Source organism: Catharus ustulatus, chromosome 2, assembly GCF_009819885.2.
Source record: "Catharus ustulatus isolate bCatUst1 chromosome 2, bCatUst1.pri.v2, whole genome shotgun sequence".
NCBI lineage: Eukaryota > Metazoa > Chordata > Aves > Passeriformes > Turdidae > Catharus > Catharus ustulatus.
Genome location: NC_046222.1, coordinates 61,746,285 through 61,764,076, shown reverse-complemented (window position 1 = coordinate 61,764,076; position 17,792 = coordinate 61,746,285). Strand labels below are relative to the sequence as shown.

Sequence of the window (17,792 nt, the reverse complement as noted above, 5' to 3'; positions counted from 1 at the left end):
TCTTGAGCCACAAGCTGTCCTGTGCTCAAAAAAACTCTGGAGACTTCTTTTTGCTCTGTGACTCTGAGTAGCATAATCTCTGATATGCCTATAATCAGCAACAGTTATTTCCCATTAGCTCAGTGGAACATCAGCTCTCACAAGGATTTGGACTTTAGTTGCAATTCCTTACACATTACTCCCATGGACAACATCCTAGAAATCAGCTTTTCTAATGATCATGAACAGCTATTAAAATTTAAAACAAAACATATGTTAATAACCAGCTCTAACCAAATACCCTGCTTTTTATAGCAACAGAATTGCAGACTGCATTCCCAAATAAACATTTCCCCTCTGTTTCAGCTTTCTGGAGATACTCTTTGCTAATAGTTCCTCTCTTCCTTCAGCAAAATTGATTTCTACTTTCTCCTAGATTTTTGAGGTTTTGTTCTCTTCCATGTTTCTGAATGATTTAGTTACTCTGCGGCAACAGAGCGAGTAATCAAAAATTGCAAAGAGAAGGAAAATGTAGATGTGAATTTCAGAATAAGACAGAAAACAGAATTCATAACACAAAGCTCTTTGTCAAGAGTCATTCTTCCAGAGCCTGACAATTTTTTTTCTTTGCTGTCTCATTGCTCCCTCATGCAAATCTGGTCTAAGAAAAACTAAGAGCATTGAAGAAGCTGGTGGTATTAAGGTCTTACTATTAGTCTGATTCCTGAACGACTTTCAGGAGGAAGTAAGGGTGCAGAATGACTGGAACAACATATTCTCACTGAATATGTGTATACATCTTAACAGCCTTCCCCTAGTGAACACATACAATACACATCGAAGTAAGGAAATTATCTTCTTTTCCCAGGACTTACAATTATAGCAGATTTTGAAAATAACTTGAAGAGACAGGACTAGTAAAAACTTCACTAGATGCTCCTGCCACACTGCTGTATTTCAAATTAATTAACCAGATAGCATTTACATAAAAGGCAGATGAAATACAATGGAAATGTCAACAGTGGCAAAAAACTGTAAGGCAAAGAGATCGTGTAGGTATAAAAAGTGCATTGGCTGGGTAAGAATGGTACTAAAACTTCACTGGTCTCTCCAAACTGGGGTGCATAGAGCAATCCATGATTTTTGCCTTCCTCAAAAGGAAAAGGTTTTCTAGAACAGAAAAACTACAGGTAAACTGCATCTAATCTTGTTAATGCTAATCTTGTAAGAAATCCAAGATTTAAGAGCAAGTTCTAAGGAATTATTCCTGATCAGTTCTTTAAATATGCATATATCAAAGCCTGTTGCTTAAGGAGAATTTAAAACTTTTTATGTTTTTTCACCCTTAATTTTAGATCCTGGTTTTCTACATGATTATTGTTGTCCATGAAATGTATATATAGGCAGGTATTTTGTTTAGAAAAGTGATTGCACAAGACCTACAGTTGATGGGGCAATTCTACAAAAAATTAATACTTAGCCTGAATTTCTGCGTGCACAACCATCAAAGGGGAAATGATCTGTCAAAATATAATTCTCTCGTGCTGCTAGAAAACTTTTTAAAATGACACCTACAGAACACAATTTCTTTCATTTTTATATTTTTGATTTAAGAAAACAAATTTGTTTTAGAGTATTTTAAAAATTGATCAAACAGCAAAAAACCTAAATCACCAAACAACTGTGCTCAAAAAGTCAACAGATTCAGCTTTATAAAGTTATTTGTTTAGCTTTCAGAGAACATACTAGAAGATGGTTATGAATCTTGTAAAACTGAAGTTCCACTTAAAGCAAATTCTTCACTGCCAGACATCATATTAGTACAGCTGTGGACAAGAACTACAACAGACAACAAAGCTGCTTAATATATCATCTTGTAAACCAGCTCAGTGCTGGCACAGAATGTATTATTCCAGGCCTCCAGTAACAGCCTGTGCTCCATCTAGCTGAAAAGATTTCCATCCCACGTAACCTTTTTGGACTTCAGATACTGCTTGAAATCAGGGAAATTCCTTGCCAACCAGCCCTCCATAATTTATCAAACATATTTTGATTTGAAGACATTCAGTAGACATTCTGACGTAGACACTCAGAACAGCTGTATGTTAAAAGTCCTGTTCCCTGACAATTCCCCTTCCTCAGCTGGCCCCGCAACACACAGGGTTGACAACAGATATATATGATATGAGACATATCCAATAATTAACTACAGATTACCTGGGGGGAAAAAAAGCCACACAAAAGAACAGTCTCAAGAGAAAAACAAAGATGTTAAAATTTACATATTTACACTACATATAAAAAAACAGTTAATATAAAACAAACATTGAAGTTATAGGAAGCACCTGGAAGTGAATAGCGACAGGAGGGAAAATATAGAATGGCAATTTCATCAAGGATAAATGTCAGAATTAGGATTAAATACTGTTTTACCTAGAAATTGCAGGTGGTCTGAACTGTGTATCAAGATGGCAGATTAACATGAATTCAGAAAAATATGACATAGCAGATGTCAATGGGAAAAACAAAATGTAATTGTACATATAAAGAAAGATAATGAGTTTGTATCATGAATCATTCATTTTACCTACTATGTTTTGGCAAACCATCATAGACAATCCATCTGCTTTACATACAATACTGATAAAATTATAAACTAGTGGACAGGAGGTACCAGGAGAGACAGTATTTTAACACCTGACAATACTGAACATGTCAGTGCCTTGAAGAATGGTTATCCTATCTGGGAAAAAAATTACAACAGAAAAAAAGCAGTAAGACCAGGTAAAGTATTCCTTTACAGGTCTAATATATGATACTAATTTTGCTAATAAATTAATTAGCATCAACAAAATAATTTCTCTCTTGAAAAAACAACTACTGCAACAACCTATCTGCTAAATTGTCATTACACACCATCTAATCTTCCCTTCCAAGAATAGGTATACTAAGTCCAGGGTCTAATCTAGAATTCCCATAAGAGTCACTGCAAGTATCTGTTTAATTTCCCCTGGATTTCAGCAATTTCGGCTGGATACATACCTAAATAATTCTTCTATTGAGACCCAATATTTTAGCCTGTTGCTCGTGTGTCTCATGATTTTTTCCCTATATTTACAGCAGTTATGTTGCAGTAGCAATTTAAATAATTCTGATCTGTACAAGTTTTCTTTTCAATTCAGTAATAGTTGACAGACTTCTCCAAAGCTTATTAAAATAAGAATTCACAAATTGTTTGATCCAAGATATGCCAGAGACCACCTGTATAAAGGAGTCAGCATTTCACTATAACGATTTTCCTGTCCCACAATCCCCTGGAAATGTTTCTGTATGGCAAAGTTTAATTCTACAGGATTTGTATTCTTATACAATAATTTTGCTATTGCATGACTGACATCCTCAGGCAGAATTGATTTGGACTATTATCCCAGTTTTCATGTCACTTAATAGAACTGCTGAGCAATTTACTATGATAGCTAGTAAGTCTTTAAAGTCTACCAAAAAAAGACTGGGGCACAGAAGTCATCTGTGGGGATACTGTTGTCACTGGACCAACAGAGAAATCACACCTTCAGATTGCCAGCTTGTGAGAGTCTAGAAGCAGGTAGGAAAACAAGCTTAAAATGGAAAGTGATCCTGACGTCGCAAAACCAATCTGAAAAAATGCAATACAGTAAGAAAAATGTAAGCATGAAGAAAACTGATCACATAAATTGAAAATGGGATAAGAGCTATGGAGGATTTTGTGAAAAGAGTGTGGAGATTTATGTTTAGAAAACAAGAGATGAGTTAAATATTGCACAGAATGCAAACATACTGGACTTTCAAAATGCCAATACATTTCTATTCTGTATTCTCATACTACTGTACTTGACTCCAGCAAAAATGAACTTGACCGGTTTCACACCCAAGACTTAATGATGGACACACATCAAGTGAAGACAAGGAGCATAAAAGAAAAATAAAACCAAACAGAGGCCTTTTTTAAAAACAGGGAAGACTGAGAGGTGACTTTCTAGTGCTGAGGCTATTTAGAAACTAGACTGACTTGCCTTGGGAGGTCATAAAACTTCTCTGAGGGTCTTCAGGTATGAACCATGAAAAATGAGATAAGGTTTAAGAACAACCTGCATCTTTTCTGAAGGAAGTGGGCCAGACTAGATTAACACCATTATCCTATTAACAGACTCATGGAAAACAACACAGAGGTCAGTACTCCAGTAACTTTTCTGCAGCAGTCCAAACATATACCAAATTACCTCAATACGTCTGTCCATCATGGGAGCTTGCATTACGGGCTGGAACAGACTTGGAGACATTATCTCAATGTTCTTTAATCTCAAAACAGAATCAGCTGTGCCTAAACCTGAAAGATGTGGCTGTAATTCAAGGTGATCTACGTGTGGTTTACATGCTCCATAGGAGTGAATTTCATGACCAAACCCAAAGCTGTCTTACAACGGAGGAGTAGGAATCTGAAATGCTGGCTGTAATGGATGCAAGTGAGAGATTGAGACAAAGACAGCTAGATCATCAAAGCCAGATGCTCAGCCCAGCAGGGTGAGATCTAAGAAAAAGCTGCTTTTGTGAGCTGTGTTGAACTGCTCCTGTAGTTTCTCCTCCCCTGGGCCTTCAGTTGCAAATTATGTGCTCACAGTTGCTTGCCTAGTGAAGTTTTTGATGAGCACCTTGTAGGGATCTTCTAAGTCTATAATCCTGGATGCAACCCGTCCTAGAAAACCTCAGTGATGAATTCAAAATGATCAGGTGATTATCCTTAATTCAATATAATTACATTTTTCTTTTATCTTCTCACTTCTAGACTGAGCAGCTCCCAATTACAGCAATCTTTTTCTTATGTTTCCTAAACCTCTGATTGTCTCATTACTAAAGACCCTCTCCCACATCTAATACTTCTAAGAGCAAATACACAGAGAAAATTTTTCAAAAACTATGACAAACATTGTAATTCTTTAAAATAGAAATTATCAAGTGACATTCAGCAAAGAAATCATGGCAAGAGTTTCAAGTGTAATCTGTCAATTTGACAGACTTTGTCATCGCTCAAATACTGGTTCCCAAGACATATAATAATCCTGTCATCAAAATTAGAAGGTGCACCACAGGCACTATGCTGCCAATAATTTTTTAATAATTATAAGTAAGATGTTAGGTATGATAACAGTGGTGCTGCAGCAGGAGAAACCTACACATGGACACTTAACACCACAGAATGTGTAAGGCTGGAAAGGAGCACAGGGATCACCTGTTCCAACCTCCCTGCTCAAGCAGGGTCACCCTAGAGCACATGGTACAAGGCTGCATCCAAAGGGTTTTGAATATCTCCAGTAAGAGACACTCCACAACCTCTCTGGGCAATTTGTTCCAGTGGTCATTCACCGGCACTAGAATCACTATCAATATATCATGCTATAAAAATCAGTCCCTCCTTAGCAAATATAGAGTATATATGTCATGTTGCAAACTCCATTTTCTATGTCTCCATAAAGCTTTCTCCATAAAAGGGAAATATTTGTTTCTTCATAAATAAATTATGTATTAGAGCTCAAGACAGTAAGTTGTCTAATTGCTTTTTAATATGATCTACTTAAGCCTGTTTTCTGTGAATTTTGGAAGAACGTATTACATTTGTTTCACAGAATCATAAATAGTACATAAGGTTGTGAGGGACCTTAAAGATCATCTGGTTTCAACCCTCCCTGCCATGGTAAGGGACACCTTCCACCAGACCAGGTTGCTCATAGCCCGGTCCAAACATGGCCTTGAACGCTTGCAGGAATGGGACATCCACAAATTCTCTGAGCACCTGTTCCAGTGTCTCACCACCCTCATAGTAAAGAATCTCTTCTTAATATCTGATCTAAACATACCCTCTTTCAGTTTAAAGCAATTCCCCTTTGTCCTGTCAATAAAGGCCCTTGTAAAAAGTACCTCTCCAGCTTTCTGGTAAAGCCCCTTCAGAGAGTGGGAGGTGGCTTGAAGACCAGAGGGCATTACTACATAATGCAGCTGTTTCGATTCTAAGCCCTGAAAAGAAGTATATGGTGTAATATGTCAACTAGTAATAGAATTAAAGGATAACAGTGATTTACAGACACATACAAAAGCTGCTTTTGGAGCTTACATGCACTGCTCCTTTCAGAAGAAATACTTTTGTAGAGCCCTCTGTGAGCATCAAAGACAAAATCCAACTACCACTGAAGACAACTTTTTTTTTTCTGCAGACTTACGTGATAAGTAACAGGACAGAAGTGCATTGCAATTCAATTAAAAACACAGGAGAAGAAACAAGTATTTCCCTTTATTAAGATATGCCTGTTTACCTTACAAGCTATTAATATGTACATGGACATTATAGACTAAATATTAATAATAAGCAAATACTCAATCATGAAGTAATTTATACTGTTGTAACTTATTTGGAAGACTGTAAATTTGAACCAGTGGAGGATTGACTTCCAGGAATTCCATGTTGTTTTTAAATCAATTAGCAGCAAGATAACACACTATAAAAAGTGATCATGACAAACATGTCTTCTTAATATACATCTTATGTTACTCTTACTCCTTGGCCAGCTGCACATTGCTCGGCTTTGCTCCAATAGGTATCCCATATTTGTGCAAAGTGTTGTACAAAATTTCACGCATTTCTTTGTTGTAGGAGTCAAAGTCAAATACATTTCGGACAACATTTGCAAGTCCTTCAGATGGAAATTTCTGTGAAGAAACAGAGCATCAAATTTCTTTTAGTGACAATTTATTAAGTTACAGCATATCATTATATACTTCTAAAATGAACAACAGTAGCAGTAACTTTGATTGACAGACAAGTGCTGAAGTAATCTTTTCCAGGACATCATTTCAAGTCAGAATGAAATTACTGACACTAAACTTGATTTAAACAAAAACCCATGTGACAATTATTTACCACTAAACGCCATTAACGGTTTAAAGAATTACTTCCATTATACACATAACAAGATGGTGTAATCACTGGAGAATATAATTAATAATAGCCTGGATTCTAAAAATTTGCATTCTGTAAATCATGAAGATCTGACATAATGACACACATTCATATAACTCATCCATACAATTAATTTAAGAATTCTGACTTTATTGTTGAATATAGAGAAGCAGATAACACACTGCTTGGTTAACAAAAACTATTTTAGGTCATGACGGATATTAGTAGACACAGAAACTCCCTTAGGATTCACAAACTTTTCCTAGGGAAAAATATTACAGTAGTTTCACGAATACAAGCCGCACGGATTATAAGCCGCACCCCCGGTGCCTCGACAATGTTGCTGTCTTTGTCAATAGATAAGCCGCACCCCGAATATTAGCCGCACTTTCGTTCGTCGCGAGAATCCGTGCGCAGCTTTCACAAATTGGCCAATTAGTAACAGGATCGCGGCATAGCGGGCTTTACTGGCTCGGGGCGGGGCCAGGAAGGCTCGGCCCGCTCATGGTTGCCGACGGGGCCGGGTGGCCCAGCTCAGCGCCACGGCTCGGCGGGGCTGGCCGGGTGGTGCTGCCGCCGCCGCCGGGCTCGCTGGCCCCCCTCTCCCGTCAGCACCGCCCCGCTGCCGCGTTCGCTCGCCCGGCTGGCAGGGCTGCCGCCGCCGGGATCGCCGCCCGCCCCGCTGCCGCTTTCGCTCGCCCTGCGCCGCGCCTCGCGAGCGCCGCGCCCGCTCCGCGGCGCTTTCGCTCGCGGCGGCGGCGCTTCGCGAGCGGCGGCGGCGCTTCCGCGAGCGGCGGCGGCGCTTCGCTCGCGGCGGCGGCGCTTCCGCGAGCGGCGGCGGCGCTTCGCGAGCGCCGCTTTCGCTCGCCCCGCCGGCAGGGCTGCCGCCGCCGCCACCAGGCTCGCCGGCCGCCCCCTCCCATCTGCACCGCCGCCGCGTTTCCTCGCCCTGGCCGGCACTGCAGGCCCCCGCACCGCCGGGCTCCCCCACGCTGCTGGCCCCGATTATGCTGGGCTTCCCCCGCTGCCAGGCAGCCCCACCCGCCGGCCTTCCTGCTTCTGCCATGCTCCCCTGCACTGCTAGCCCCAGTTCTCCCGGGCTCCCCCGCCATGCTGGCTCAGGCTCTGCCGCCCTCCCTGCCCCGCCCTGCTGGCTCAGGCTCTGCCGCCCGCCCCCACACTGCTGGCCCCGCCTCTGCCAGGCTTTCCCACCTCTGCCGGGGCCGGCCGGGCTCCAGCTTGGCTTGGGGCTGCCGTGGGCTCTCACTTCCGTGTTGGCAGCTTTTAGAATTTTGTTAATAGATTAGCCGCCCCGGAATATTAGCCGCACTTCCGGGTTTCCACCAAAATTTTGGTCAAATTGGTGCGGCTTGTATTCGTGAAATTACTGTAGTTGAAATGTGGTATGTACATTTAAAAATCCCAAATATTTATCAGATTTTCATTAGTAATTAAAGTTTGGTTACTGTGCTGGACTGATTATTCTGAATGGTGAATTAAATGGGTGGATGGTTGCATCCAGAGAGTAGTGGGCAATGGCTCAAGGTCCTGATAGAAAAGTGCGACAAAAGGTCAGCACAGGCCTTGGGGGTCTGCACTGGGACCAGGACTGTTTATTATCTTCATCCATGACACAGTGGGATTGAGTGCATTCTCAGAAAATTTGCAGACAATATCAAGCTGACTGATACAGCTAATACGCTTGTGGGATGAAATGCTGCCTGGAGGGCCCTGGACAGGTGGAGAAGTGGGGCCACAGGAATTTCATGAGGTTTGACAAGGCTGTATGCAGGGTTCTGCACCTGGGTTGGGGTATCATGGTATCATCAGCACAGGCTGGGGGATGAACAGTTTGAGAGCAGCTCGGACAAGGACTTGGGAGTGCTGGAAGGTGAGAAGTTGAATATGACCTGTCAATGTGCATTTGCAGCCCAGAAAGCCAAATGTGTCCTGGGCTGCACTGAAAGCAGCACAGGGCGAGGGAGGGGATTCTTCCTCTTTACTCTGCACTGATGAGACCCCATCCATCCGCAGTGCTGCATCCAGTTCTGGGGTTCCAACATAAGAAAGACATGGACCTGTTGGACTGAGTCCATAAGAAGGCCTCAAAGATGATCAGAGAGCTGGAGCACCTCTCCTTTGAAGACAGGCTGAAAGAGTTAGACTGGAGAAAACTCTAAGGAGACCTTCTAACACCTTCGGTTACAAGAGAGATGGAGAGGGACTGGAAGGGCATGTAGCGATAGGACAAGGGGAAATGGCTTTAAACTGAAAAAGGGCAGATTTAGATCAGGTATTAGGAAGAAATTCATTACTATGAGGGTGGTGAGTCACTGGCACAGGTTGCCGAGAGAAGCTGTGAATGCCCCATTCCTGAAATGCTCAAGGACAGGTTGGATGGGGCTTTGAGCTACCTAGTCTAGTGGAAGGTGTCACTTCCCACAGCAGAAGGATTAGAACTAGAGTATCTACTAGGTGCTTTCCAGCTAAAACTATTCTAGGATTCTGTAAGTCAAAATAAGAGAAATGAAGAATTTTTAATATCACAAAAACACTCAGAGAAATAGATGTAATTGATTAAGAAAGCCACTGAGGTGGAAAACACTAAGCTGGAGTGGGTATATGCCAGGAGGAGGTTGTGATCTCTGGCTGTGGGAAGCCCACACAATAGCAGGCTCCTGGCAGGACTTGTGGCTCTATGGGGAGAGGAGCCCATACTGAAACAGGTTTGCTGGAGAATTCATGACCCTACGGAAGGGCCCAAGGCTGGAGCAGTTCCTGCAGAACTGCAGCCAGTGGGAAGGATTTACAACAGAGAAGCTCATGGAGGACTGTCTCCTGTGGGAGGGACCCCATGCTGGAGCAGAGGAAGACAGTGAGGAGGCCTCCCCCTGAGAAGAAGAGGGTGGCAGAGACAAAGTGTGAAGAACTGATCATAGCACCTTTCCCCATCCTCTTGTGCTGCTGAAGGGAGGAGGTACAGAAAGGCAGGAGTGAAGTTGAACTTGAGGATAAGGGAGGAGTAGGGGAAAGGTGTTTTAAGATCTATGTTTATTTCTCATCTTCCTACTCTGATTTGATTTGCTATAAATTAATTTCCTCAAGTCAAGTCTGTTTTGCTTGTGACAGTAATTGCTGAGTGATCTCTCCCTGCCCTTACCTTCATTTACAAGTGCTTCATTATATTTTCTCTTCCCAGCATAGGAGGAGAGTTCACAGAATAGATTTGGTGGGCACCTGGCATCCAGGTGTTTCCTCACCACAGATGTAAATGGAGCAAACCAAGTAAAAAGAATTTTTAAAAATAATGATCAACTTTCTGTACATACTAGAACTTTACTGCCTGATTTATTTTATAATTTTTTTTTTTGGCAAGAGTTGGGAGTGAGAATCTTTCTATTTTAAAATGTCTCACTTTTTCTCCACAGCCTTTCATTCAAATACTAGATCTTTCAGACAAGAACCTAGATTCTTCCAGCTCAGTATGGCACATTTACAGAGATGAACATAAACTTGTGAAGAGGTATTTTAGAAAGTTGTAGTCCTAATTGATTTTTTCCCCATTAGTGAGCTAGGTTGGTACAGAAAACATGAAAAACAGACATAAGTGTCAGAGAAGTTTATAAATGTATTAAAAATACAGATATTTGAATCCAGATTAAAAATTAAAACAGAAGGAAATGGAAGATTTTCAGAAATGTTTTGACCTGTACTCTTAATCAAATACCAGCACTAGGAGTTTAATATTTTCTCAACTTTATAAATATCTGATCTTGGTAATAAAATACTTATGACATGAATAATATTAAAATTAGCTAGTCATTGTGATAGACTAGAATACCACTGCTAAATTAAGTTTGTACAAATCCTTTTTTTATCTGTGATGTACATGGCACAGAATATTTTAGTACTAGTGTTGTTATGAAAGGATGTTAAACTATGTTCTGTTTTCTAAACCTGTCTATGAGGGACCAATTAGAAGTTCTATGTCATCACAGCTTAGGAAAATACAAGTTATTGTGGGATAATATAAAATTGTTCTAAAGCCTGTGCAATCCTTGTTACAATGTCCAGTTCTTACTGAATGAAACAGGTACTAAACCCATTCTCCCATCATCTATTCTAACACCATATAAACATTTCACATGTAAGGTGAATTGAAAAGTTCATGACAATGTTTAGTAGTGAAAGTGTTAACTTCTATATTTTTAATTGCACCTATGATTCAAAAGTTAGCATCATTCTGAAACAACATTTATATGATGAATATTGCATTTTCTCTGTTCTTCTCAATGCAAGGCACAACCAACACACTGGCACCAAGCTATCTAATTCTCTCATGAACTACACCTTCACCTGCCCTGCACTAGGTACTGCAGACACCTTGGTCAAGAACTTCAAATAATATCCAGTTTTCCCTAGAAATCTCCATGACCACAGTTTTCTGAATTACTGCATAACTTCTGACATCTATATACTTTTCTGCAATGAACTGCCTCAATAGTTCCATGCCTCTCATTCAGCAGGACATCATAAAAAAATTCCTGTGGTACAACAGATGGGTTCTAGAAACACAAGCCACTTGTATAAAGGTCCTCTACTTCAGTAACTAAAAAAAACCCCACAACTCTCCTGTTTCAACCAGAACAATCTTTAATAACTACTTGGACAACTGTTTACTGAAGAAAGGAAATGAGAGTTCACTTAAAAGGAAAAAAGAAAAAGACAATAAAATCCAAAAAGGTTGAATGTTTGAGGTTTGAATTGAACATTTTAAAAAAATTGGTTTTTATTGATTTTTAAAATGAGATTACTAGAAGAAAATACTGATCTCTTATCAATCTGTCTGGCTGTCATTCACTGATTCTTCCTCTTACAAGTGACACTTCTGTGTGTACCTTAGATTATTTTCACAACTTAGATTCTTGGCTATTCCTTAAAATAGTAAGTAACATAGTTTTTTGCCTCCAACAATTTTACATTTTTATTTATATATTGTATGCTTTATTTGATAGAGAATTTGACTTGGTGAAAAGCTGCATTTTTATGAATCTAACATTCCATGAGGATATGTATTGCTACAGTCTGTGTAAAATCTATGAGCAAAATTGTAATTTTCTAGTAGAAATCGTGAATCTTAATTCAAATATGCTATACCTATTGAGGTCTACTGTACCTCTACCACTGCCCTGAAAAGAAAGTGATAAATTATCTGGTATCAGTCTCTAATGAGTCCAGAGTTTTTGTTTTAGACTTCTACCTTGTGTTCTCACTAACGCTCACTTCCCTCTGTATCTTGATGCCTTCAGATCTCTGACTATTTTCCATCCTGCGAGCACCATCTCAAAGGCCCACCCTGAACACTCTAACAGATCTCTGCCTACCTGCTCATTCCCCTGTGCTTTTGGTTTTCTCCTGCACCCACCCCTACACCCTTTTACTCAATGTTGCCAGCTCTGTGTCTCCTCAGTTGTCCTTCAGCAGGGCCAGAAACACCATGCCTATGGCTTATGCTGAGTGACAGACATACTAATGGATTAACCAGTACTTGTGTCTTTAGTAGGCATCATGTACTGCCAAACAACATAGCTCAATTATCCTCCTGCAATTTCAATCAGTTCCTCTCTGTCACATAGCCACTGATTTTGATTGAGCCAGCAGAAACCTAATTATCTTTGAAAATTGATAATTGAGATCCATGGTGACTGGCCAAAAGGGTAAAAGGTTAGTAGGCAGCAAAGTGAGAAGGGGATATAAACTGTTATTTGATATTTGTTTCTTTAGAGATTAGGCAGAATATAAAACAAAACAAACAAACAAACAAACAAACAAAAAAAAACCCAACAAACCTCAACACTATTTTACCACAAAAGCTTACTGAATAGGCCTTAAAACTGGATTAAAACTGGATGATGACTAGACTTCAGGTCCAGAAGTTTTCTTAGGCATTTACTGCTCAAAAACACTAGTCCCTACTGTTAGGAAGCAATCACAGATATAAACAAGAAAGATGACCTATAAGAAAAAAAAAATCTCAACTTTCCGAAACTAAAAAAGAGTTAGTTAAAAAGCTATTGCCATTTTATCTAGACTAATGTGGCTTTCCCGATTAACATCTACCAAGGTCTCATGAAAAATAGCACATTAGACTGCAGAGAAGCAGACATAGCATACCCTGGTTACAGGCACCTTATGGTAACCCAACAGAGCAAGGGCAGAGCTTCTGAGCTTACCCATAAGCTACTATTAACATAAAGCCTTTTGACATTTGACAGTCTGAAAACTGGAGGCGAGCAAGACAAAAAGGCTGTATCCAGGTCACCTGCCAACTAGAGCAGCAAGACCCAAATTCCTGATACAGTCTGTGAGGAGAAAAAGTTACAGCAATCAAGTGACATACTGGCATTAGGCAACTCTCTCTATGCCTGCAGTTTTGAGTCTTCAAAACCCAGTTTGGTGTCTCAAGCATCACCAAAATCTTTTCCCTAAGAAAAAGTTAGTATAGGCAACCTAGCTCTGATCACAGTGTCTAAGCTACAACTAAATTACTACACATTCCCTACTTGCATCATCTTTAGGGGAGGATACTCTTGTAACTGCACTCTCTATGTGTACCCTAAATGCTGAAATCACAATTAGTCAGAATTAGAGATTAGCCTAAAAATATGCTGATACCATAGCAATCAGCATATTTTTATCTGACTCGTCCTGATGCTCAGATGTGTTCTCAGAGAGCAGTAATCAAAAGCAATTTTTTCCTCCAAAACATCCAACCTTTTTCTACACAAGAAAAAAATTCCAAAATTATGTGAAAGAAATCAACACAATAGCACAAAGAGAGCAGGGCTGTGGAACTGCTGTAAGGGAAATTGTTTAACAACATGACTAACTTCCCTCCTTCCTTCCTAAGAACCAGCGATTTTATTGACTCATTTCCCTCCTTCCTCTTTCTTCTCTACCTGAAGACCAGAAGTTTCTTACTTTGGAATAACCATTATGTTTATATTAATTGTTTACATTTGGCTACTCCTAGTTTTTTTTGTTATTCAGATTGAAAAACAAGTTACAGTAAACAAAATGTTGCATTCTTGCTAGGAGACTGGGATCTCGAAAATAAATGGTACAAAACAAGTCAAAGATTCATGTTGGAGATGTATTTGGATATTTACACTTTGAAAGAGATGAAAACTTATCAGATGGGAAACTTCCCCACTGAACTGCACCCAATGTCCAGGTGGAAGTGACCATACTAATCTGCTTAAGTGAAGGAGACAGAAGCAGAGAGTAAGAGCCTTTAAGACAATTAGCAATACAGGTCTTACAATCTTCAATTAGATGTTGTTCATACTCAAATAAAAGAATAAAGTCTTATGTTTTCTGCATCAGTTATCAACAGAAATCAATACGACTTCAGGTTACTTGGAGATATATGATGAAGGAACGAAGCTAGGAAGGAAGGTAAGAACAGTAGAAAGGTATGAGGACAAAAAAGAATTCATATAACAAACACCCTAAAAAATTAGCTTCTCAGCAGCAAACAAATATTTTGCAGGTCTGTATTTTTTCCACTGTCATTTTGAATGTAACTGTGTGTTTAGAGATCAGCAGGTACGTGTTCTATCAGCTTGGTAAACAAATACCTATCAGCTGGTAACGGATCCTAATAGACTGCTTCGCTTATGTGTTTATCCGGATTACTCAGCCTTTAGGTCTGAATCTTCTTAACCCTTAGTACAAAGTCACAGAGCATTATTTTTTCTTTATGTTATTGATAACACAGTAGCACCATAGTTTGTCTTGAGATCTCACTCTGGAGACCACAGAGCACAAAAAATCTATTGCCTCAGAAATCTAGACGAAGATTTTTAAAAGACCTTGCAGGTTCTGAATGTCTGTGTATATGGCTGAATATGTTCATGACCACAAGCACAAAACTATTATGCAATCCTGTTATACTATGCAGTATAAAACACAGGAGCAGTAGGTCAAAATTTGTGAGAAATTACTTTATAATTGTTTTCATTACATTAATTTCCACTATTTTAAAACAATCTAGGATTCAATAATTCAAGAAACGGTTTATAAATTAACAAATTAACAATTTTAGGATTTTAAACAGAACAAAATAAAACCACTCCTATTTTAAAGGGCATCAAGACACTTTATATTTTGAATACTTCAGGCAAAAAACATCCTTCAATTTATAAAGACAGAAGTCAGACTATACTGTAATATTTAAAAAACAGATCATCATTAAATTAGAATTCACAATTTTACAGTTAAATGTGTGTAGGAATTAATCATGAATCCTACATTTTCCCTTGGTGAGTTGTTATCCATCCAGCATTTTCCTTAGAAAAAATCTACTACAGGTGAATTATTGTTATGCAGCAGGAACTTGATTTTTCACAGGAAAGGATTAAACCCACAAATTTTATAGCAGAATAAAATGAACAGTTGCACTGTCCTGGAAGTATTGTATGTTGAATATGGAGTTTTATAAAAAGGGTCAGTATGAACATCGCACACAGTATGCAATTTTTTTTCTCACATAGTAGAAAAACAGGTTTACAGCGGTTTTTTCTATCTATAAATAATTATGCAGAAAAAATACCTGCCCAGGTACATTTGTGGTCCTTATTCTCCGACTATCTGAACATCTTTAAAATTATGCTTCTTTCAAAATGCATAGTTTTTCACAAGAATTAAATAAAAATGCATGAACAATAATGGCATCTTTTTTCTAAAGCCTTCAGGTATTAAAAAAATTAGTATTGATGAAGTTTTCAATTAAATCTGATGTACAGTACCTGTAAATGTTTTACAATGTTCACAACTTCTCTAGTTGAATAGGGATAGTTAATAATTCCTTGGTCAGCTAAGCTCCTGAGCTCTCCAAAAGCAGCTACCAGTTTCTGCAGAATTGCCTCTGGAACATCGGGACCATATTGTTTAAGCATTGCCAGTTCTGCCTGTGGTTTGGGATTATCAACAGCATGGCAACTAAAAATGTCCCCTACAAAGAATAAAGAAAAAGCACAAAGTTAGATAATTTATAAAGAAGTAGCATCACAACAGCCTATTTAAGTTTAATATTGCATCTTTAATAGGAAAGATATGACTCAAAAGAATGCTGAGTAATAGATTGCTAAAACTGAAAAATGTGAAATACAAAGCTATGAAGAACATTGAGTTTTCTGGAAACACAGAGGTCTCTCCTGTCAGTTTAATGAAGCTGATATGATGAGGGAGAAATTAACTTCAAGAAGAAACACAAGTCAAATGAATGCAGGAAAAAATAAGAGAAAAAATATTTTAAGAAAACATAACAGGTTGAATGGAACCAATTTTTGAACTCCTTCAAAACACCATAGAATGCAGCAAAATCTTGAAATGCAGAAGGCCCTAATGCAAACCCAGTTAAGATGTCTAGAGGAAACACTGAATTTATCTTATCTGCTCTCCCTGCCCATCTTAAAGTATCGTAAGAAATTTGGCAAAATATTCTTTCCATACATTGGCATTATATTGATCCCAAACATATGATCTATAAATCAAGTTTATTAATAAAAAGTCTCCGAAAAGTTGTACAGAACTTTGAAGAAGCATGACCAGATCCTGAAGAAAAAGGACTTGAACTAAAAGCAGAAGAGACCCTAAGATGGAAAAACAATATCAATAAAGAACCCCAAAATCTCAACCACACCCCTGCCATGTGGATCAAAAGCAGTAACACTGGGATGATTGGTTTTATTTAAAGGGTCCAGGTAAGGAAGGAAATTAGGCTATGAAAAAGAAATACACTACAGTAAATTCTCTTGGAGCAACATAGCTTGGTCAAATTAAGAGCCAATGAGTTTCAGACAGTGAATGCCCATTCAGTGGGAACCTCACCCGAAAAACCAAGAACTACTAGGAAATATGGAATTGGGTTTGCACCCACTTTTTTGAGTATGTTACTTCTTGCAGATGAAGCATTATGGCCAAAGTTAACAGGTAAAATCACATAAATTAAGTTTCCTGCATATAAATGGCCAAGCTATCATAGATAATACTGTCAGTGGAGTCTGGAGGGTATTCAGCTCAAAATCATGTAGCAACAATGCCTTGCCAGAGGCCCACTTAGACTAACACCAGGCTATACAGGCCAATGAATTCTTCACCACTTGCCCCTGTGCAACTTAATTTCTTGTCTTTGCTGTGAGATGAAGCTCTAAGGAATCTTTGTTGATGCACAAAATTTCTGGGACTTACCAGGAGTTTTCCAAAATAAGGCTTCTGTTGATACGAAAATCACTGATGTGAAATTTGGACAGCCTTACCTGATACTGAGATAAATTCAGTATCTTGTCAAATATATGTATTTTACTAAGGCTGTCATACATGGCCACATGCATGGAGAAGTAAATGAGGATTAACAAGTAGGTAGCACAGTCCCAGCAGCAAAAATTACAGTAGCCTTTACTGCTGAAAGCAAAGAAAAGAACCATCCATCAAGCTACCATCTCTTGTAGCAAACAGGACAGCACCTGAGATGTGGTTTGTTTGATATGGGGGGAAAAATAGTGAACAGTTGAGAGAGCTGCCAGGTGTCGAGCTTACAGTTAACTTGTTTGCAGTATTTGTATACTCTATACACTCATTAGCAAAGATTTCCCATTACTTTGTGTCTGCAATGTCGGTTCAGATCCCATACAACAAAACAGTTTTAACACAGATGATAACACACAGCCTTTCCATTCAGGGCAAGTTTGGGCACTTTTATTAAGATACGTAAATATACATGATAGTCTAGTGTCTTACATGGAACAAAGTATCAATACGC

At 39.0% G+C, this 17,792-nt stretch overlaps 1 protein-coding gene across 2 annotated transcripts in view; it reads right to left on the bottom strand.

Moving 5' to 3' along the window:
- VWA8 (von Willebrand factor A domain containing 8) overlaps positions 1–17,792 on the bottom strand; it is a 192,349-nt gene that overhangs the window by 67,981 nt on the left and 106,576 nt on the right. Inside the window, exons 25-26 of one of the 2 annotated variants that reach the window (XM_033051539.2) lie at positions 15,778–15,983; positions 6,566–6,717 (exon numbers count right to left, since the gene is read on the bottom strand). In XM_033051539.2, the coding sequence (XP_032907430.1) occupies positions 6,566–6,717; positions 15,778–15,983 (358 nt within the window). Of the gene's footprint in view, positions 1–6,281; positions 6,718–15,777; positions 15,984–17,792 lie in introns of those variants that run through there. The other variant, XM_042778991.1, reaches the window with a different exon arrangement.